The sequence below is a fragment of the Cervus elaphus genome, chromosome 10 (assembly GCF_910594005.1).
Source record: "Cervus elaphus chromosome 10, mCerEla1.1, whole genome shotgun sequence".
Taxonomy (NCBI): Eukaryota; Metazoa; Chordata; class Mammalia; order Artiodactyla; family Cervidae; genus Cervus; species Cervus elaphus.
In genome coordinates, this window is record NC_057824.1 from 39,595,270 (window position 1) to 39,618,090 (window position 22,821).

Consider the following 22,821-nt stretch of genomic DNA (forward strand, 5'->3'; position numbering starts at 1 on the left):
AATAATAATTAAATTTCTTTATCTAAAAACAGGATGCAGAGTATAGAGGAATAATTTCCTAGACAATAATAAAGCTCCTTTCCTCAGTAGCCTTTCCAAGAGTAGCTGCCTTCAGAGACATCATCATCACCGCCTATTTCTGTACTTCTTCCCCAGCACTATAATCACTTGCTGCCGTACACATCTCCTCTTCCAAAAGTTAAAAACTTCTATGACTTCTAGTCAGGGCTTCCCAGGTAGCTAGTGGTAAAGCATCTGCCTGCCAATAATGCAGGAGACACAAGAGACACAGATTCAATCCCTGGGTCTGGAAGATCCCCTGGAGAAGGAAATGGCAAACCACTCCAGTATTCTTGACTATAAAATTCCATGAACAAAGGAGCCTGGCGGGCTACAGTCTAAGGGGTCACAAAAAGCGACTGAGTGCACACACACACACACACATAACTTCTAGTCACCGTTTTCCATGTTTACATTCGATAGCTGCAGGCCAGCTGATTTGCAACTATTTTGGAACTCTGTTGCAAGTGAGCCCCCAAATTCACCAACAGTGCTTCCTCCCACTCCTGACTTTGCATTTCCATAAAGAATTACAAATTAAACACATCCTGGTGAACAGACTAACATCACAAGTTAACTGTCTTTTCAACTTTCTCTAATCAGCAATGTTTGCCATGGCCCAGCGTTCACCTAGTATTACGAATTGCCTTCCTTTCTTTCCACAACTAGAGTGTGGTGGATCCAAGACACCAAATTTTAACACTGTACTCTACTTTGTCCATAACTCCTCTATACTAAGAACTTTTAACTTCCTCAGATCATTTCATTTGCACCATCAGTTCTACCAGTTGAATTTCTTTGGGGGATTACCTTTCATAAAGTAATGAAGATTTTTCATAACTCTCAAGTCATAACCTTGAGGAGTAAAGAACCCCCAGACTGTACTAAGCTAGGCAATCAGACAGGCCCACTTATATGTCAGCCAAGAGACTTGTTCCAGACATCTGAAGGCACTGCAAGTCACACTTCTCTAAAATAACAAATGATTTATCAAAGGCTTTGAAAGTTACTGACAAATAACCAAAAACACAAGTATCACATATCAAGAGTCTATGAGTATGCCAATAAAAGCAGTCTACTTAAAGTTCTCTTTCAATCTGTTCACTCCTAAGGTGTAAAGGGGGATGGTTTATATTTCTGAGGTCTTTTCAAGTCTTCAAGTTTTTTCCCTTCCTAAGGAGTCTCCTACACAGATACACCATGATACGATTTTTCAGCACTCCTCAGATACGTATGTCTATCCACAGAGCTCTGGAGACATGGATCAGTGAACCCCAACAGAAAAATGTGCTGGTGGACACAGTGCTCCTCAAAGGGAACATACGTGCCTGGGACTCTCCTGGCAGCCCAGGGGTTAAGACTCCTGGAGTCCAGTACAGGAGACACAGGCTGCATCCCTGGTTGGGGAGCTAAGACGCCACATGCCTTGTGGCTAAAAAAACAAAACAGAAAACAGAAGCAATGTCGTAACAAGTTCAATAAAGACTTAAAAAAAAATACATATATATATATATATATATATATATATATATATGCCTGGATCTTTGTAAAATCAGGGAGGGAGGAAAAGGTAAGAAAAAAGGAGAGGGAGAGAGGAAGAAAAAATATATATATTGACTTCTAAATAATACTATTGACTTCTAAAAAATAAAGATTTAACATACAGTTCAAGATTTGCAAGAAATTTCAGGTTTGCAGAGAGCTACTTTGACCTAAAGCCCCAGGACAGGGCCTTCTCTTAAGCAAGTGTAGGCTCTCTGCCATTAGAGGAATTTCAGTAGAAAATGAGAGAAACCCTAAGCGTGACTGATAAACCCTCCTATGAAGTTCCTTCTTATTTCCTTTAACATTCTAAATTAATACACCAAACTAATAGGTAGGACCAGCAACAAACAATTGCCAGAAAAATCATTCACCAGGGTGAGTTCTGCAACTTTCTGGCAATGGAACCACTTTCCTGCAATTAAACCTGTTCTTATATTATAACAAATAAACCTGAAACCAAGTGGGGAGGAATACACAACTTAACTACACAGATCATCAGGCAAAAGGTAAATGTAATATGGTTCAGAAAATTACCAAAACTACCAGATTATACAGTCCTATCCCAAGACAATCATTTTATTCAAGTCTACAATATCAATATACAGGAAATTATAGTGTTCTTAATCTAACTAAAATTAGTGTCATGAGATTAATCAACCAAATATGCAGGCTATTTCAAACCTAATTTTACCAACATTCTGAAACTAGTCAGCCAAATTACATTTTTCAAAACACTGTTGGCTGACCCAACAGAAAAATGTATAGACATCAGGAATTGTCAGCTGACATAGGGGAAAAAAAACACATGGAAATAAAACATCCAAAGATGTTCCCTTCGCTCATAACCAAACATAACATGTAATTCCTGAAGTGCCATTTTCATCTTTCACATTAAAAAGTTTTGTTGGTGTCAGCCACAATCCCACTAGTGATAATATAAACTGATACAATTGTTTTGTAGAAAAAGCACTAAATACCAGAATTTTTAAATGTACTGTTTGCCCCACAATTCCAGTTCTAGAAACTTATCCGATAATCTCACAAAATGGATAAAGATACATTTAACGTGTTTCCTGTAGTTCTGATGCAAAACACACTAGAAATCTAAAGTATCCAACATTAGGAAACTAGGTATAAACATAAAAGTAAGCATACCATGTTCCCAGTAATCCACACTAGAGATAACCTAATTGAGTTACCGAACTTTAGTAATACAGATTTCTTCCAGCGACCATGCAAGAAAGGCAAGTTCTCTCCCACTGAGGTAAAGGGAGAGGGACATTAAATGAATCAGGATTAACAGGCTTTCCCACACAACCACCTTCAATGGCAAATGCCAAAGCCTCTGACTGTGTGGATCACTATAAACTGTGGAAAATTCTGAAAGAGATGGGAATACCAGACCACCTGACCTGCCTCTAGAGAAATCTGTATGCCGGTCAGGAAGCAACAGTTAGAACTGGACATGGAACAACAGACTGGCTCCAAATAGGAAAAGGAGTACGTCAAGGCTATATACTGTTCCCTGCTTATTTAACTCATATGCAGAGTACATCATGAGAAATGCTGGGCTGGATGAAGCACAAGCTGGAATCAAGATTGCCAGGAGAAATATCAATAATCTCAGATATACAGATGACACCACCCTTATAGCAGAAAGTGAAGAACTAAAGAGCCTCTTGATGAAAGTTTAAGAGAAGAGTGAAAAAGTTGGCTTAAAGCTCAACATTCAGAAAACTAAGATCATGGCATCCAGCCCCATCACTTCATGGCAAATAGATGGGGAAACAGTGGCTGACTTTATTCTTTTAGGCTCCAAAATCACTGCAGATAGTGACTGCAGCCATGAAATAAAAAGACGCTTACTCCTTGGAAGGAAAGTTATGATCAAACTAGACAGCATATTAAAAAGCAGAGACATTACTTTGCCAACAAAGGTCCATCTAGTCAAGGCTATGGTTTTTTCCAGTAGTCATGTATCATGTGAGAGTTGGACTATAAAGAAAGCTGAGCACCAAAGAATTGATGCTTTTGAACTGTGGTGTTGGAGAAGACTCTTGAGAGGCCCTTGGACTGCAAGGAGATCCAACCAGTCCATCCTAAAGGGAATCAGTCCTGAATATTCATTGGAAGGACTGATGCTGAAGCTGAAACTCCAATATTTTGGCCACCCGATGTGAAGAGCTGACTCATTTGAAAAGACCCTGATGCTGGGAAAGATTGAGGGCAGGAGGAGAAGCGGATGACAGAGGATGAGATGCTTGGATGGCATCACCAACTCAATGGACATGAGTCTGAGTAAGCTCTTGGAGTTGGTGATGGACAGGGAGGCCTGGCGTGCTGCAGTCCATGGGGTCGCAGAGTCAGACACGACTGAGCAGCTGAACTGGACTGAACTGAACCTTCAATGGAAGGAAACAATGGAGAAATATCCAAAGAATTCTTAAAAAAAAATGTATGACCCATGAATATTATACCCAGCCAAGCTGTCATTTATGGATAAGGATAACAGACACTTTCAAAATGAGTAATTCAGGGAACAGAGCAACCATAAACTCTTTTGGAAAAAAAGTGTATATATATATGTGTGTGTGTGTATATATATATATATATATATATATATATGTATGTGTGTATACACACACATTATATATCAGCTCATCAATGTTAAATAGATTAAAAGGTTCAAGAAAACACCCAATCCCAGATGGTGGAACAATGGCTGCAAGATCTAAGGGAAAGAGTGCATTCCAAGAATTTTATACCCAGCCAAGATGTCATTCATATATAAAGGCAGAGAGACATCTTCAAATCACCAAATAAGGCACTATTTCTTAACAGTGACAATAAAATCTAGCTTACAGGGAAATGAATCAAAAACTTCAGACATGGAAAGATCATAGTTAAAAGAACTAGTCGGGGGACATTTGGATTCTTTAAAACATAAAACTAAGACTAAACACTGATGGTGTTATGGTTATAGAACAGGCTATAAATGCTCTAAAGACACTGATAAAGTAAAATAACAAGAGTAAAGAAGGAAAAGTGGAACAACTACACATCTTCTTATTTTTCCTATTATGAAGTTCACTGATGCTGCCTAGAACTGAAACATGGAATATATTTATGAAAAATGCCATCTTTGTAATGTTTTCCATTACATAGAAATGTTTTCCACTTCCATAACCTTTTTTCCTTAACCTACTGAAATTTATCAAGAGCTAATAATTATTGAAGCAAAGATATGTTTGAAATTAACAAATCATTTTTCAGTTTAATTTGTTTCTTTTTCTGCTATTAAACAGAAATGAAATGGAGAGACCTTAAGAGCACTGTGCTCAGTGAAAAAAAAAAAATCAATACCAAAAGGTTACAGCCTGCAGATTACATTCGCAACACTCTCAAAATGACAAAACTACAGAGATGGAGAACAGATAGTATGCTGGTTGCCAGGAGACAAGGAGGAATGCTGCAAAGGGTATCAGGGGGGAAAAATATTAGGAATGAGTCAGACCTTCAGTGGTGATGGAACGCTCTGTACCTTGACCGTGGTGGTTAGTTACATGAATCAATACATGGAATAAATTGCACAGAACCACACACATACACGTAGATATAGGTTAAAAAATGGTGAAAAAGGAAATAAGTCTATAGTCTAGTCAATAATTGACATGTACTAATGTCAATTTCCTAGTTTTAATATTGCACACAGCTATGTAAAATGTCACCACTGGGGGAATCCGGGTGAAGGGTACAATCGAAAGCCTTGTACTCATTTTGCAACTTCCTGTGAGTATATACATATTGCAAAAAATGTACTTTTTTAAATGCAAATGATAGTAAAATAATTTTTATTTTAAAACAAGCAGGACCCCCAAAATCAGCATGATCATTTTTTTAATAAAAGTACTTATTTTAGGCATCTATCCTCCTTATCTTATAGACAAATAGAAACAAAGATATATGGACTATTAATCAGTTCAGGGTAGGAGGATTTAGAGGATGTCTTTTTTTGCCATGTTCTTTATACCTTTTGATACTGCTTGATTTTGAATGAGCATACATAATTTTTATAAAAATTACCCAGTTGTTACTCTTAAAAAAAAAAAAGAAAAGAAAAAAAAGAGACCTATCCCAAGTCTGATTATTAGCCAATTTAAAAACCAATGAGGGCTTCCCAGGTGGTGGGGCTACTGGTAAAAAAGCCACCTGCCAATGCAGGAGACATAAACACAGGCTTGATCCCTGGATCGGGAAGATCCCCTGGAGGAGGGCATGGCAACCCACACCAGTATTCTTGCCTGCATGTCCTCACAGGGCAGAGAGAAAGAAGAACCAATGATTCCCCTCTACACCTCAACTGCATTTAACTCATAAAATACCTTTACCTTTCCAGAGAGTCTGAGACCAAAGATCTTTTTCATTATAACCTTCATTTTAGAGTAGCAGGCTGCTCTGATCTAAATGAACCACTGCATATGCTAAGCCTAATTGGCTTAAGTGAACTGAAACACATAAAGAAGTCAAAGAACTTTCCTTCACGTTGTTCTGTAACGTGCTCCAGTTACCAGGTTGCCCTCAGGAGTCACATTTCCTCTATTCTATCACATTAGAGCATAAGCAGAAATATCTTTTCTCTCATTTGTTATCAGCAAACTTTTCCCATACTGCCCTTTCTATTATAAGAGATAAATTATGCAAGTTTTAAGGTTATTATCATTATATGTACTGTTTTTCCTGGGACAACATACCCACTTGGGCTACATTTCAAGTAAATATGCCTGTGTAAACATGCATAGGCTTAAGAAGAAACCTAGTGCTACAGAAAGAACATAGGCTGTGCATTTAGAATTTTGGGTCTACAGCCCATCTCTATCAACTTGCTATGTAACTTTGGACAAGCTGAGTACTTACATTACCCTCCCTGAGCCTCAGGGTCCTCATCTTCCTCAACTGTAAAATGGGAACAAACAATCATACTTACCTTGCAGGACACCTGTAAGAGACAAAATGAGGTACTGTCTGAGTATACGAGGGCCCTAAACAAAGCTAGCACGAAGTGTAATTACGAAACACGCACAGACCTTTTTCTCCCTTCAGCCCCCAGCTTCCTTCCCTTCCCATCAGCCTTCCTCACCTCCCTCATTTCTCTCTGCCTTGTGGGTTTCCTCAGTCACTATCCACAGCCCTCACCTCACCTCACCCCACCCCCACTCCCACCTGTCCCCCAGCAGTTCTCCCAGGAGCAATCAGTTTTGGGGACTCACAGGAAGTGTACCATCTGCACAGCATTTGTTCTGACAACTCCTCTTGCTCACCTGCTCCTCACCTCTACCTGCCCAAAAAATTACCTGAGCTTGCTGGCTACATGGTTTTTGGAAAAATTATACTCTATTTCAATCTTACTACGCTCTTTGAATGCTGCTACTATCAACTACTAACCTCAAGGGCCTACACTGACCTTCTGGAATTTGTTGTTTTTACACCTTTTTTTTTTATTTTGTTTTGGGCGGGGAGTGGCTCCACCACACAGCTTGTGGGATCTCAGCTCCCCAGCCAGGGGTTGAAGCCAAGCAGAGTCCTAATCACTGGACTGCCAGGGAAGGCCCATCACACCTAACTTCTTCAATTACCTAAATATCTGCTGAATGCTTACTGGGCACTGGAAATGTAAAGAGTGAGACTCATTCTGCTATGGGATCATAAAGAGAAGGAATCAATCCTCCCCACCCCCAGGCTTGGAGGGGGAGGAAGGGAGAGAAAGTCAGGGGAAAGGATGAAGGAAGTTCCCATTTTGCTCTTCAAACTTCTGAATTATTTGACACTTAAATGGCAACCCACCCCAGTATTCTTGCCTGGAGAATCCCGTGGACGGAGGAGCCTGGTGGGCTACAGTCCATGGGGTTGCAAACAGTTGGACACAACTGAGCTACTTCACTTTCTTTCACTTCACTTTCACAAGAATATAGTCTTGTAATTCTTATACAATAAAAAAAAAATAAACCAAAATAATAGAAGTAAAAAAAAAAACTATAATCAAAGATGATAAATGTTAAACTAGTGGCTGGAAAGCCTCAAGGGGGTCATGTTCATGTTAGGTAAGGTCTCAAAAAGAAGAAAAGGATGTTCGGGCAGAGGGAACAGCACTGAACAAAGGCAGAGACATAGCAAAGTGTACTTGGTGTTCTGGGAATGACAACTGGCTTGCAGAGGCTACAGAACAAGACATAATTTGAGAAGTCTTTAAAAGATATTCCGAACAAACCACAATAAGCGTTTAATGTATCATCTTCATCCTTACTGAGAGGATTAAAAGAGAAATTGTGAAAATCCAGGGTCCATGTGCTTTCCACTACTCTGTCGCGATAAAAACTTGGTCTTTGACAACAATGGGGACCCTCCGTTCAGAACACTTTGGGGTCAAGTGACGTGACCACATCTGAGGTCCATGAGGTAGCTCTGGCAGGAACATGGAAAGATGGACTGGTGGAGGAAGAATCTGGAAGCTATGAAGACACCAACTACAAAAGCAAGAGATGACAGTAGCCTCACCAAGGCAGAGGGAACAGAGGGTAAGGCTGAAGTCAGACATAAGTTAGCTACAGCATCAACAGGTCCATAAGTCGGGGACTGAAGGCAAAGAGGAAGTTAAAGATGACTCAGCCTTATCACTGGAGTGTCCGGTGAACAAGATCACTAAGAGAATTAGGGTACAGGGGAGGAGGCACTAACCTAAATGGAAGACAATGGGTTTGGTTAAGACACATTTAATTTGATGTCTACAGGACAATCCAGTGGATATCCAAGGCAAGAGAGGGTGACTGAGTTCTCACTGGTTCACAGGTCATAGCTGAAGTCATAAGAAAGAAGATCAAGGGAGACTGAAACAAGAGTTATATCACAGAAGCCAAGGGAACCAAGAAAAAGTGTTTTGGGGCAGGGGGTGGGGGAGGGCAGGCAGGAGGCCGGAAGGGACCAGTGGTTGCCAACAGCCAAAAGAAGGCATAAGAACTGAAAAGAGGCTATTTATGTATTCACTGTACTACATCAATTGAGAATCCGTGGATTTAGGTATACTCAGGGGCTCCGGGAACCAACTCCCATGGATACCAAGGGATGACTGTATACAGTGGTCACTGGTGGTCTTGAAAAGTAGTGAAGACAAATCAGTCTGCAGTGGGTTGCAGAACAAACCACTGGTGGAGAGAAAAAGGGAGGAGGAAAAAGAAGCAATAAGTAACAGCTACACATTCAAGAATTCCATCCCTCTTCACCCAAGCCTGTGCAGTTACATCTCCCTTGTCACTGCACAGGACACTTACATTGACAACCCAACCACCTACAATCGTCACAATCCTTGTCCTGTCCAAAGACAATTACCTTCATCTCGACACAGCAATGACTCTCTATCTACAGACAGAGCCAAACCCCTTATTTTACCAGCACATGGCCTATCTCCTGTCATCTTCCTATCAGTTCACCTATCATCGCTTTCATCCATACCAAATCCAATCACCAATTAATTAAAAATTTCCCACCATTCCCAATCGCCAGTTTAGAGGCTTCCAAAAACAGCTTGAGCTCCTCCCTTTTTTTTTTTTTGAGCTCCTCCCTTTTCTTCGTCCCTTGCATCTGGAGTCCGTCCGTTTTAAGTGATGACTCTCTTGGTCAATCTTCCTCTCCACTCCTAACTCCAAATCTAAATCCAAGCCTTTGTCATATCCACATAGGTGTTCTATCTGGTTTCCTACACCAATCTAACCTACACACAGCAGATGAATCAATGTTCCTTCAAGGAAAAACTTAACCAAAAAAACAAAGCCAAACTCCTTTACCCAGCTTTTAACTGCTTTTGTAAGCTTTCTAACTGCTTCTTCACAAAAATCTCCACCACTGCCAAACTAGTCTATTATAGACGCTATCTTAACACTACACGTTCAGTTACACCCTTCTCTTCTGAAGTGCCCCCTCTCTGCAAGTTCTCTTCACTCTCCTCTAAAAACCCTGAACACACAAGACTGCCACAGCATTCCTAACTACAACATAACTGTCTAGGGTTTCCCTCATAGCTCAGTTAGTAAAGAATCTGCCTGCAATGCAGGAGACCCAGGTTTGATTCCTGGGTCAGGAAGAGCCCCTGGAGAAGGAAATGGCAACCCACTTCAGCATTCTTGCCTGGAGAATTCCACGGACAGAAGAGCCTGGCAGGCTACAGTCCACAGGGTAGCAGAGTCGGACACGACTTTGCGAATAACCCACCACCATCACTACAGCAGGAATTGTTCTATACTCCTAGGATACATCAGTGAACAGAGCAAAGCTATAGGAAGTTAGTATTTTGGCAGAGAGGTAACAAAAAATAGACTTCATAAATAACATTAAGTTTGTAAAATGTTTAAAAGTGTACATACTACAAAAAGAAGTGAAGGAATGGGAGTTCTGAGATGGGATCACAGTTCTCAATAAGGACTGGCCTCACTGGGAAGGACTGGCCTCTTGAGCAGGCTTGAGGAAGTTCACATGCTCCTGTAATATCCAGGGGAAAGTACAGCCCAAGGAGAGACAACCGATGGGCAGGCACACATCTGGAGAATCTCAGCGACAGGAAGGAGGCCAGGGTAGTTGAATGGAATGAGCCAAGCGGGGAAGAGCAGGAGACGGGTTCAGAGAATAATCACGGCCAGAATATGGAGGGCACAGGAGACCACGGAGGTGCACGTGGGCCACCATGGCCTTCACTCTAAGTGAGCTGAGGCGCCAAGGCAACAGAACAAAGATATCAGGTGCCTTAGATTTTTCAAAGGACCACTGAGGCTACTGCGTTGAAACAGTCTATAAAGGCGCAAGGTCAGAAGCTAAGAGAACAGTTAGGAGGCAACTGCAGCACTGCAGGCAAGAGATGCTGAAGGCCTAAACTAGAGAGACAGCGGCAGAGGGAACATGGAGTGAAAATCCTGGCTACATTTCAAAGGTAGAAAACAATCAGCCTTCCTGATATGGACCAGATGTGGGACAGAAGCGAAAGAAAGGTCAAGGATGACTCCAAGTTTTTGGCACAAGCAATTAAACGGATGGAGCTGCCCCCAACTGAGACAGAGAAGGCCTGTGGGTGGAAAGGAATTAAGGCAAAGATTGGGAGTGGAGTTTTAGACAGGTTACATTTGCTACGCCTGACAAACAAGCTTGCCTGTCAAGTAGGCAGCTGTGTATGTGAGAAATGCAACTGAGGAGACAGGTCCAGCCTGGGAGCTCACTGGGCCTGAGGCTTAGAGCACTCCACCTGTTCAAAGATAGCGGGATGAGGAAGAAATATCCAGTAAAATGGGGGAGAACCAAAAGCACATTTTAGCGTCCAGGAGGCCAGGTGAAGAAAGACTTAACAGAGAAGGGAGTATTCAACGTGTCCAATGCTACTGGCAGATTGAGTAAGATGAGGACTAACCTCTATGTTCAACAACTGTGGGGCATGACCTTGACAAGTGAGCTTAAGAGAGAATGGAAGGAAGGTGAGGAATTAAAGATCACTCTTTCCTGGAGTTCTGCTGCAGAGGAACAAGGAAATGGAGCAGCAGCTGGCCAGGAAGGTAGCAGTAAAGGTATTCACGATGAGAAAAAATAGCATGTTTGTGTACCGTGTCCATACGTGCACACAGAGCCCCTACTAAGCCCATGCACCACAACTACTGAGCTCTACAAAGTCCTGAGCCCTCAACAAATGTTAATTCCTTCCTTCACTTCCACCCTTATTTTCTATTATCTTTATTGATCTATATCTAATCTTTGTAACTGTCTGCAAATTTTCAATTAGAAGGCCCTTTTTTCCCTTGTCCAACTCTTCTGAATCCTTCACGATTCAAATATTTCTCCTGGGAACTCTTCCCCGGCCCCTCTGCTCCGCTAACCTCCCTCAGGTGTGCTACCTCTATACCAATGAATTCTTCTACTACATGTCAGTCAATCAGTCATGTCCAACTCTTTGCAACCCCATGGACTGTAGGCAAGAATATTGGAGTGGGTTGCCACTCCCTTTTCCAGGGCATCTTACCAACCCAGGGATCGAACCCGGGTCTCCTGCATCACAGGCAGATTTTCTACCATCTGAGCCACCAGGGAAGCCCTATTCTTCTACTATGCTAAACCTTATCACACAGCCTCTCATAATTACCAGAATATATGTCCCATTTCCTCACCAAACTGACTCCCAGAGGTCAGGGGCAATATAACCCTTGCTGGGGTAAAAGTGTAGCAGTTGAGAACACTGACTCTTGGACCAGGCTGCCAGGCTCTGAATGCCAGTTCTATCACCTGGTTGTAGTGTGACCTTGAGAAGCTGCCTAACCATTCTGGGCCTTGAATGTTCTCATCTATAAAATGGGAACTAAAAATAGTCTCTGCCTCCTGGCATTGTTTGAAAGGCTCAGATAGTAAAGTATCTGCCTGCTATGCAGGAGACCTGGGTTTGATCCCTGGGTCTGGAAGATCATTGAGGAAGAGAATGGCTACTCTAGTATTCTGGGGCTTCCCTGGTAGCTCAGGCGGGAAAGAATCCACCTGCAATGCAGGAGACCCGGGTTCAATCCCCGGGTTGGGAAGATCCCCTGGAGAAGGGAATGGCTACCCACTCCAGTATTCTGGCCTGGAGAATTCCATGGACCTCCAGAAGCCTGGCAGGCTGCAATTCATGGGGTCACAGAGTTGGACATGACTGAGCAGCTTTCACTTTCTTTCATAGAAACTCTTTCATGATGATAATGTATCCACAGATCCTAGGATTTTAAGCTTGATGCAGGAAGTCAATAAACAGATGAATAAACTGAGGCATTACAAAGCTCTGGCCTGTTGTACAGAATAACTTCTTGACACCACGTTAGTAGTGTTTTGGGGGTCTGTTTAGCAGGTCATTTTATCATTTGAACCATACCATCTCCTCATTTTTTCAAAAGCTGTTCAAGTTATTTCTGGATAGTTAACCGGTCTCCCAAGAAACCTCTGGGCCATGACTGCCACTGAGAACGTGAGCACCGCTGAACCTTGCCCTGTGGTCTCCCTCCACCACCACAGCTTCTTCACGCCTCCAGTCCTGCAGTGCACAATGCAATACAGTTGCTGAACTAATGGAAGGCACACGAAGTGAGGAGCCAAATTTAAGGTTTGATTTTCCCTCCACTACAGGGACTGTTCACGGAAGAGGACATTAAAAAATGAGAAGGCTTAGTAACCAAAGCAATCTTCCAGGCAACTAAAAAAAAAAAAACCCACTAGTTTAAGCAAGGGTTCAATTTTGCACAAAATTTCCATAATAAGCGAATTTGACATTAAGTAAGAACTTTTCAGAGAAGTGGTGGGAACCTCTGAGATGTTACATCACTTGAGAACTCATGGGAATTCAACCCAAAAATGATGATTTCATCAAAGGTAGTTACAGTCTCACTGTTCTAGGTATTCCGTGCTGAACCTACAAATCTTTCACTAGTCCTAAATTTGCAGGTCAAAACTCGTCTTCCTAGAGGGAGACTTTAAAGGAAATTCCCATGGTCCCTTGCCCACATCACTATCTCAGAACCAAATAAAACATAACTGGATGACATTCCCAACCATCTTCCATGTGAGGCAGCATCTGTACCTCAAGGAGGAGAAGCTTTAGAGAAGGGCAGCCTGAGCCCAAATGCCAGCTCCCCCTCTTGTTAAACAGGTATCCTACACCAGATGTCTTCACCTCCTCCTCTGGTAGTAACGGCAGGCAACATGGTAACCAACCTAGCAGGGCTGGTGTGCGTAACTGATACTGAATGACTGAGAGGAAACAAATAAATGAAACACAGCTAGCTTAGTGTAGATACTTAATCAATGGTAGTTCTATCCTATTATACCATTTTCATCTTATTAGGGAACTGAAATTTTAAAAAGAAGATATTACAAAGGCCCCAACTTATTTGCCAACTCTTTCAAGGCTCTTTAAAGCAAAAATGTTAAGTCAGTACGAAATGGAAAGAGTTTCTGGAACAAACAGAGAACTGTGATCCCTCCCCTCCAGGGAGACACAAACCCAGCAAGAGCTTCCTTGCAGTCGGGGGCAAGGCCTGCCCCAGCCACACCCCCGAACCTGGGACACCTAAGGAGACGGACCCCGGGTGTCAGTGCTGCGAAGAGGACATGATCTGACAGGCCTACTGGCCTTACATCCGCTGTGGTCACCCACTGTGTGCCAAAATAAGTGAGGGGAAGGTTACAAAAAACTTGACTCAAAACTTATCTCAGAAAAAAATTGTAAATGGTGATCATGAAGTCAACTACTTTACAATTAATTGCTCAAAGGTGGTTATTTTCATAACGCTCTCCTGACTGCCAATTAAAATGAAACCTGAATACAAGGGTGCTTGGCCAGCTAAGTCGATAAACAGTAAAATTCTGCCCAAATGTTCTAAAGCAATGTTGTCAGCTACCTGAGAGAAGGTACCTGTCTGTCTTATCTGACATTCACTAGAGCCTCACACACAGTGGCAACTTAAATTTATTAAAAGATGCATACATATAAATGCATATCAGCATTTTTCACGATAACAGCCAAAAGGTGGAAGACACCCAAGTGTCCATCAATAGATAAACGGATAAACAAAATGTGGGCAACACACACAATGGAATATTATTCAGTCTTTAAAAGGAAGGAAATCCTGACAGATGCTACAACACAGATGAACCTTGCAGACATTATGCTAACTGAAATAAGCCTGTCACAAAAAAAAACAAAAACTGTATGATTCCATTTATATGAGGGCTTACACAGTAGCTAAATTCAGAGAGACAAGTAGAAGAGTGGTCACTAGGGGACAGAGAAGAAGGGAATGGGAGTTTTTGTTTAATGGGTATGGTTTCAGTTTTACAAGATGAAAATAATTCTGGGGATGGACACAATGTGAATGTACTTAATGTGACTGGGCTGTACCCTTAAGGATGATTAAAATGGAGCTTCCCTGGTGGCTCAGTGGTAAAGAATCCACCTGCCAGTGCAGGAGACACTGGTTCCATACCTGGTCCGGGAAGACCCCACATGCTATGGAACAACTAAACTCGTGCATATAAGATAAAGAAAAGAAAAAGAAAAATGCTTAAAATGGGAAATTTCATGTTACCTATATTTTACCACCATTTTTTTAATTCACTGAAAGAATCAATGAAGGACCACTGAACTACTTTCATCATTCACTCAATGTTACACCTCATACCTTTGTTCATTAGAGAATTCCTGTCTCCACATTCTACAGCTGAGGACACTGGGATTCATAAAACTTAACTGACCTGCCACTATCCATCCTACCTACACATGGTATATTAGGCAATACTATACAGTGCTGCCTGGCATTAATGGTGCATTTTATCTGACTGGTTATAAGCCCCATGAAGGGCTACAGCTTAGGTCTCCTTTCTCTGCCCCAGACCTAACACATCACCCACAGGACACTCCAATGTTCAGAAAACCACACTGGCCTGAAGATCTATTACCACAGCGGACGTCATGGCCTCCTTTTCTCTACTAAACTCCCAGAGTGACAGATAAAATGGGCACCCTGTAACTGGAGGTGCTCAAACACAGACTTGACGATCAACCACCTTTCAGTGGGCCTACTGTGTACCAAGAGCCAGGGAAGATAAAAGTTTTGACAACTTCACCTTTGAGGGAACTGAGTCCACTGCAATGGACGTCTACGCTCAGAAATACTCCAACAAGACAAATGCTTAAAAACAGATGTGCACAAATCTCAGGGAGTACTGAGAGTGCCTTTGGGCCTGGAAAATGTGGAATGTCATCCTCAGAAGAGGTGGCTTCTGAACCAGATCTGGAAAGATGAAGAGATCTCCAGGCACTCCAGGGCAAAGGTCAGAGCATGTAGTAGAAAGACAGGCAGGGTGAGTGTCAACAGAGTTCCTGACTTTGCTACGATCTAGGTAAGAGACCTTTGCAAACCACAAACCCTCTCAGCTGCCCTGTATATAAGCATATACCAAGATGGCAATCCACTCCAGTATTCTTGCCTGGACAATCTCATGGATAGAGGAACTTGACAGGCTGCAGTCCATGAAGTCGCAAAAAGTCGGACACGACTGAACCGGCTAAAACAAGATCCACTCCAGCTCTGTCAAGTGTGTTCCATTAGGAGCTCTGAAATCAAACTAGGTTCAAACCTTTCCACTGTCACTTAAGAGTGACCCTGAGCTGGATATTTTAGTTGCTCTGTGCCTCAATCTCCCTCCTTCAGAACACAGGGCTGGTGTACTAATAACACATGTCAATCACTTAGCACAGAATTGTTAGCTACTGTCGTGATGACCTACAACGTACCAGAGGCAAACAACAGATGCAAGGATTGTGTCTGCTCCGCGTCCAGGTCCCTCCCAGTCCTGAACCATCCCTGGGGCGGGAGGCGGGGTGGAGGGGAGGGTTGGGGGGGGGGGGGATGGGAGCTCAGAGCCGGGCTGCAAACCCTGCACGCATGTGTCACTGCCGGACTCGGCACGAGCCTCTCCCCGCCCCAGGGAGAAGCGATGGCTCAGCAGTCCCGGGCCCGCTCCCACCGCTCAGACCTGGCACCCGGAAAGGAAGGGGCTCGGACCCCACTTACCATGCTGGCCGGGGGAGGGGGCGGCTCAGGTGAGCTGGCTCTCGGGCTTCGGACACGTCCGGCTCGCACAGTTCAGGTCATGGTCCCGGCAGGCTCGGGAAGTCCCCCGCCCATGCAAAGACAACCGCTTCCCCACCCCCGAGCCTCGCGGGGACCCTCTAAAAAGAGCGTGGCCCCCCGGCCCGCCTCATCGGGGACCCCCGGAACAATTCATCCAGACCCACCCGCCCCTCCCCAAAGAAACTGAAAAAAGCAGGAAATGGGGCTCGGAGGGCCGACGAGGAGGGCAGCGGCTCGGGGCCCCCCGCCCGGGCCCGACCCCCGAGGGGAGGCTCCGGGCCCAGGCAGGGGCTCCCCGGCCCCCGCGTTCAGAAGCTGCGGCGGGCCCGGCCCGGAGGCTGAAGGGGCGGAGGCTGAAGGGGCCTGGGCGGCGCAGTCCGAGCGGCCGACTCAGGGGAAAGGCCCGGGAGCCCACGTTATCCTTGCCGCCTCAGCCCACACAGCCGCTGCCGCCGCCCCCCGGAGCATCCCTGCGCGCGCCCGCCCCGGAGCAGCCCGCTCGCGCCGCGCGGCCGCCCCCGACCAACAGCCCCAACGCGCCGGAAGTGGCGAGCGCTCGGCGCGGCCCCACGGCGCGGCCGCCGGGCTGCGGCGCTGGAACCGGACCAATCCGGAATCGAGCAGGCGGGGGCTGGGGGGCGCGGGGCGGGGCCGCACCTGACGGCTCCCTCTGGCCCCGCCCCCTCCCGGCCCCGCCCCACGCCCGCCGCCCTCCGCTGGTCCACGCGGGCAAGCGGCCATGTTGGTAAAGGGAACTGGCCTGCCATCTTGGTAAAGGGGCGGTTTCTCTTTCATTTCCTGAGCTCATTCATTCCACCCATCTTCATGGAGCACCATCTATTTGCCCAGCACCCGGCTAGAAGGCGGTGGCACGCAGCCTCTGCCCTTGTGGAATTTACAGCCATTCAGCCCACAGACATTTTAGCCGCTGTGGACCAGGCTCAGCTGTGGATGCCAGGACTAATACAGTAACAAGACCGCTCTAGTCCCTGCCCTCAAGGAGGCACATAAGCAGCAAGTAGCAAGCAAGTGAATAAATTAATTGTAAGAAACGAGGCGTGTTGTGAGTGTTATGAACGAACGAACACACAGGGGCCCCAGATAGAACGTGGAAGGGAGGAATGGAAATGTAAACAAGCCTGAGGATAAAGTCAATAGCCGCCAGCGTGATCAAAGTTAAGGAAAAGCAACTGCATCTAACAAGGCAAAGATGTGGTAGGTTCCGGTTCTTGTTCCTATCCTCCAACCCACTTTATTTGTGAAAGTACTGAGTTTAAGAAATGCAAGAAACAATGCCCAGCAGCAGAGATGCTGCTAGTCACAGGCTGTACCAAATTTGTGTAGGGGCCTTCAAGTTCCAGCATGAACCAGAATCACCTGGAGGGCCTGTTAAAACACTGATTGCCCTTCCCCATTCCCAGAGCTTCTAATCAGTAGAAGCTCATAAATTACATTTCTAAAAAGTTCCCGGGTGATACTAATGCTCCAGGGCCAGGGATCACCCTTGGAGGACTGCTGATACAACTCATGGCCACAGAAAGCAATGGCTCTCATTTATTCTTTCATTAAATATTTATTGTTGCCCACTAAGTGACAACCACTGTTCTGAGGATTCAGTGCTGATAAAACAGACACACTTGGGCCTTTTTGGAATCGAGAGGTGAATTATTTTGAAAGTATTACCAAATGAGTCATCACTTATAATTGCAATAAGAGCATTGAAGAAAAATACAAACCATTTGTGGGTTAATAGCCAAGGGATCTAAGCTAATCTTGGGGGTTTGGATGGGGAGGCAGTCAGGAAGTGACATTTATTTACCTGTGGCCTGAATGACATGTTGCCTTTGGCTAGGCAAAGTGAGGGGACAGAATCTCCAAGGCAGTATAAACTGTATGTACAAGAGAAGCCATCTCAAAAGATAAACAGATGAATCAGGATGGATGCCAAGTGGCCTGACCTGTCTTGGCTCAGTGTAGTGAAATGAGCCAAGACTTTGGAATGAGAGATTCGGAGTGGGAAACCCAGCTCTTATCACTGAAAGTGAAAGTGAAGTCCCTCAGTCAACTCTTTTCGGCCCCATGGACTGTAGCCTGCCAGGCTCCTCCCTGCATGGGATTTTCCAGGCAAGAGTACTGGAGTGGGTTGCCATTTCCTTCTCCAGAGGATCTTCCCAATCCAGGGATTCAACCCGGGCCTACCCGCATTGTAGGCAGACGCTTTACTGTCTGAGCCACCATGGAAGATCGCTGTTAATCACTAGATGAGGTATATTGAGCAAGAGACTATCAAAGTCTTAATTTTCTTACTGTGTAATTAGATGAAATGACAGGAAGTCAATTCACTCTCAATAAGAAGTATGCCAGGACTTCCCTGGGGGTCCAGTGGTCAAGACTCGGTGCTTCCAAAGCAGGGGATGTGGGTTCAATCCCTGGTCAGGGAATCAAGATCCCACATGCCACATGGCCAAAAAATGGACATATGCCTTTGGCTCAGATAACTCGCAAACCTGGACAACCAGAAATAAGTTAGCTTCAGGCTGGGAGTAGTGGGTACCCTGGATCCATTCATCTAGGATTTTCTTGGCTTTGCCATCCTAGGTGTATCAGCCTTGTCCTCAAGATGGCAGCCAGTGCCAGCCAGGGCCACAGAATTCCCTGTTCACATCCAGCAAGAGAGACCACTTCCCTAGTGGTCCAGGGGCTGACTCTGTGCGCCCAGTACAGGGGACCAGGATTCAATCCCTGGTCAGGGAACTAGATCACACATGCCACAACTAAAGATCCCACGTCCAACAACTAAGACCCAGCACAGCCAAATAAATGAATATTTTAAAAAGAAAGAGAGCATATTTTCCCATGTCTTATCTCATGGCAGTAAGTTTTATACTTCTGGTCCTAATCGACCCAGGCCTGCCCATCCCTGAACTAGCCATGTAGAGGAAGATGGAATTGCTATGACTGACTTAAAGAAGCCTCCCCTGGGGCTGATTTCAATTGCCCAGAATAAAGTGGATTTGTTGGCGTCACCGCCATGTCCGTCATACCTACATTGCCAGGCTAGAGTGAAGATTAAAATTAATGTACACAAAACATCTAGCACATAAGGCAGACAATACATCACAGCTATTATTAATTTTACTCCAGGGATTTTGTCCAAGTCAACGAAATAACATTTTGTTATTAATATTAATATCAAGCGTGTCTATTCCAAAAAAAGATTTAAGGCTGCTGTTACCTTTTGTTGGCACTGCAGGGATGGCCCCATCCATCTCCTTCTGCCCATTCCTATTGCTACTGCCTTGGTCTCATTCATTCTGTTATTTGTTCAACATTCAGTTAGTATCAACTTTCTGCCAGACCTTTTGCAAAACCTGAGATTTCCAAAATGAATAAGATTCAGACAAATTGTTTACTGCCTCGTGGTGGAAACAGCCACCAAACAATTACCACAGTGTGACAGATGCTATAATAGAGGTAGGTACAAACTTTCTGGGCTTCCCAGGTGGCACAGTGGCAAAGAATCCACCTGCCGACGCAGGAGATGCAAGTTCGATTCCTGGGTCGGGAAGATCCCTGGGGTAGGAAATGGTCACCCACTCCAGTATTCTTGCGTGGAAAATCCCATGAACAGAGAAGTCTGGCAGGCTACAGTCCATGGGGTTGCAAAGAGTCGGACACGACTGAGCAACTGAGCGACTAAGCACACACACTTGCATAAGCCTTCTAGCAATAGTAGGAGAAGTAGCTGGGAGGCTAAACAAAAATGGTAACATTTCAGTTGGGTCTTCCGGGATTAAACAGAAGTTCACCTGAATGCTGCAGTGTCCCCAACTCCTATTCCAACTCCAAGCTGTCTTCTGCTGTGACAAGACTCTCAGTGACAAAATTGGGACTCTTACATTTGGAACTCAACTATCATATGAAAAAAAAAAAGGACTGTATTGTTTCCAGGAGAGATCCAACGGGTTGCATGGATTTCAGACACAAGTGAATTCTGGGTCTGAAATGATATCACAGAACTCAGTTTTTCCCCATTTCTTGGTTCTGCTTGAAGATCCATGTGGTGGGCCCTGCATACCCAGGCTTTATCTTCTCCCAGATGGAAACCTGGTAGAAAAGAGAGTATGCCTCTCCTACAAATGTTCCAGGAAAATAATCCCATTGGCTTTCGTTGGCTCACTATGAACCAATCATTCCAACCAGGGGTGAATATGATGCTGTGATTGGCTGGACATTGGTCACATGCTCCACCCCAAGCTCCGCAATGTCTCTTTCAAGGGAATGGCCAAGTTCTCTCTCAGCCCAACCGCAATTGTGCCAGGCTGTTAGAACCTGGAGAATTCTCCCATTTTGCAGATGAGGAAACATGTTTGTTTCTCAAAAGGTGTGTTAACAGTACCACTCAGTATGGACTTGGTGAAAGAAGGGGGGAAAAAAGGGTAAGTGTGTGGCACCCTCTATAGGTGATAGGAAAACTGCCTTTAACCTGTCATTCAAGGCCTTTGACAGTCTGAAACTGTGTAACATGACTCTCTGGGTTGAGTCTCCACTCTGCCCTTCACTAGCTGTGTGGCCTTGAGCAAGTCACTTAAACTCTTTGTACTTCAGTTTCTTCATCCATGAAATGGGAATAACACCAGTACCTACCTGGCCAGGTAGGTACCTGTGTGAGTCAGATTCTATCGGGAAACCCTAATTTAGATTTGAAGAATTGACAAGGGGGTAATTCAAAGGCGGATAAGGAAACCCTACAAAGGGTGATACAGTACCCCAGGTCTAGCAATAGTAGGACGATTTGCACATCTAGACCTAACAGGGCAAGAGGAGGAATGGTTGCCAGAATCTGACAAAGGAGAATCATGTGAAAGCAGCTGAAGTAAGCATCCAGCCAGGGTGATCCTGCAGGGAAGAAGCCAGTGGAATAAATATGCTGACCTCACTGTCTTCCCTCCCCGACTCTCCTGCTGGGGCTCCCCATTGCATAAATCCAACTAGAAGCCAGGGAACAAGGGATGCTGCTGATGCTGTTCATAGAGACCAACCTCTTAGACCCAGGGCTAGGCAGAGAAGGGGATTAGAAGAGAACCAGCAGAGTACCATGAAGTGTTTATGTTGCAGGAAGGGGGACCCCTTCCAGGGCCCGAAACTGGGCTCTTGTCTAACACTCGGAAATGAATTGTCCGAGGAGACACATGCTGACAAAGCAAGAGATTTTATTGGGAAAGGGCACCCGGGTGGAGAGCAGTAGGTAAGGGAACCCAGGAGAACTGCTCTGCCGCGTGGCTCGCAGTCTTGGGTTTTATGGTGATGGGATTAGTTTCCGGGTGGTCTTTGGCCAATCATTCTAATTCACAGTCTTTCCTGGTGGCGCACGCATCGCTCAGCCAAGATGGATGCTAGCAAGAGGGATTCTGGGAAGTGGACGGACAGGTAGTGTCTCCTCTCGATCTTTCCCGAACTCTTCCGGCTGGTGGTGGCCTATTAGTTCTGTATTCCTTATCAGGATCTCCTGCCATAAAACAACTCATGCAAATGGTTACTATAGTGCCTGGCCAGGGTGGGCAGTTTCAATCAGTGTGCTTCCCCTAACATTTAGAACAAAACCTGGCATTTAAAAATTTTAAGTTTTTTTTGTTGTTGTTGGGTTTTTGTTTTGGCAGAACCTGGGCTCTAGGGTGTACACTCAGTAGTTGTGGCTCATGGACTTAGCTGCCCCGTGACGTGTGGGACCTTCCCAGAACAGGGATCAAACCCACATCCCATGAATTGCAGGCAGATTCTTAACCTCTGCACCACTAGGGAAGTCCCTTAAGATTTTCAATCATTTTAGTTAGCAATTACTATTTCCATCCTAGTTCCAGCCTTCCTTTCAAACTCCTCTTCCTCAAATTCTCATGGCTCCTGGAAAACAGCAGGCTCTTTCATGTCTCTGTGCCTATGCTCATGTTGTTCCATCTTTAGGATGACCATTTTCTCACCCCTTTCCATTTCCTATTCATCCCAAAGACCAAACGCAGATGTCTCCCACAGAGCATCCTCTTCCTGTGGAGTAAAAGAAAGTGAAAGTGAAAGTGTTAGTTGCTCAGTCCTGTCTGACCCTTTGTGACTCCAAGGACTGTAGACCACCAGGCTCCTCTGTCCATGGAATTCTCCAGGCAAGAATGCTAGAGTGTGTTGTCCTTCCCTTCTCCAGGGGATATTTCCGACCCAGGGATGGAACCTGGGTCTCCTGCACTGCAGGCAGATTCTTTACCATCTGAGCCACCTGAATAAAAGGAATTAATAAACCATCATTAATATGATGGAGAAATATTGCCTGCAGCTTTACCTGGTTGTAACAGCCCCTGGAAATATCCAACAGAAATCATCCATGGGTACAGCATTATGCGAGAGAGACCTCTAATGTCCAGCCATGTCTGCTCCTGTTCTCTACCAAGTGCAAGGACAGATTGTATTTCCCCATTCCTTGCAGTTGACTGAGTGGAACTGACCCGTTTCACTTCTGGGCCAGAGCATTTCCTTGCGTGGGCGATTCCCT

At 44.7% G+C, this 22,821-nt stretch overlaps 1 protein-coding gene across 2 annotated transcripts in view; it reads right to left on the minus strand.

Moving 5' to 3' along the window:
- Positions 1-16,876, minus strand: part of XPO6 (exportin 6) — a 109,272-nt gene extending 92,396 nt beyond the window's left edge. Inside the window, exon 1 of one of the 2 annotated variants that reach the window (XM_043914582.1) lies at positions 16,224-16,876. In XM_043914582.1, coding sequence (XP_043770517.1) covers positions 16,224-16,226 — 3 coding nt within the window. In that variant the 5' untranslated portion in view covers positions 16,227-16,876. The remainder of the gene's footprint in view (positions 1-16,223) is intronic. The other variant, XM_043914581.1, reaches the window with a different exon arrangement.
- Between the last annotated feature and the right edge of the window lie 5,945 nt (positions 16,877-22,821).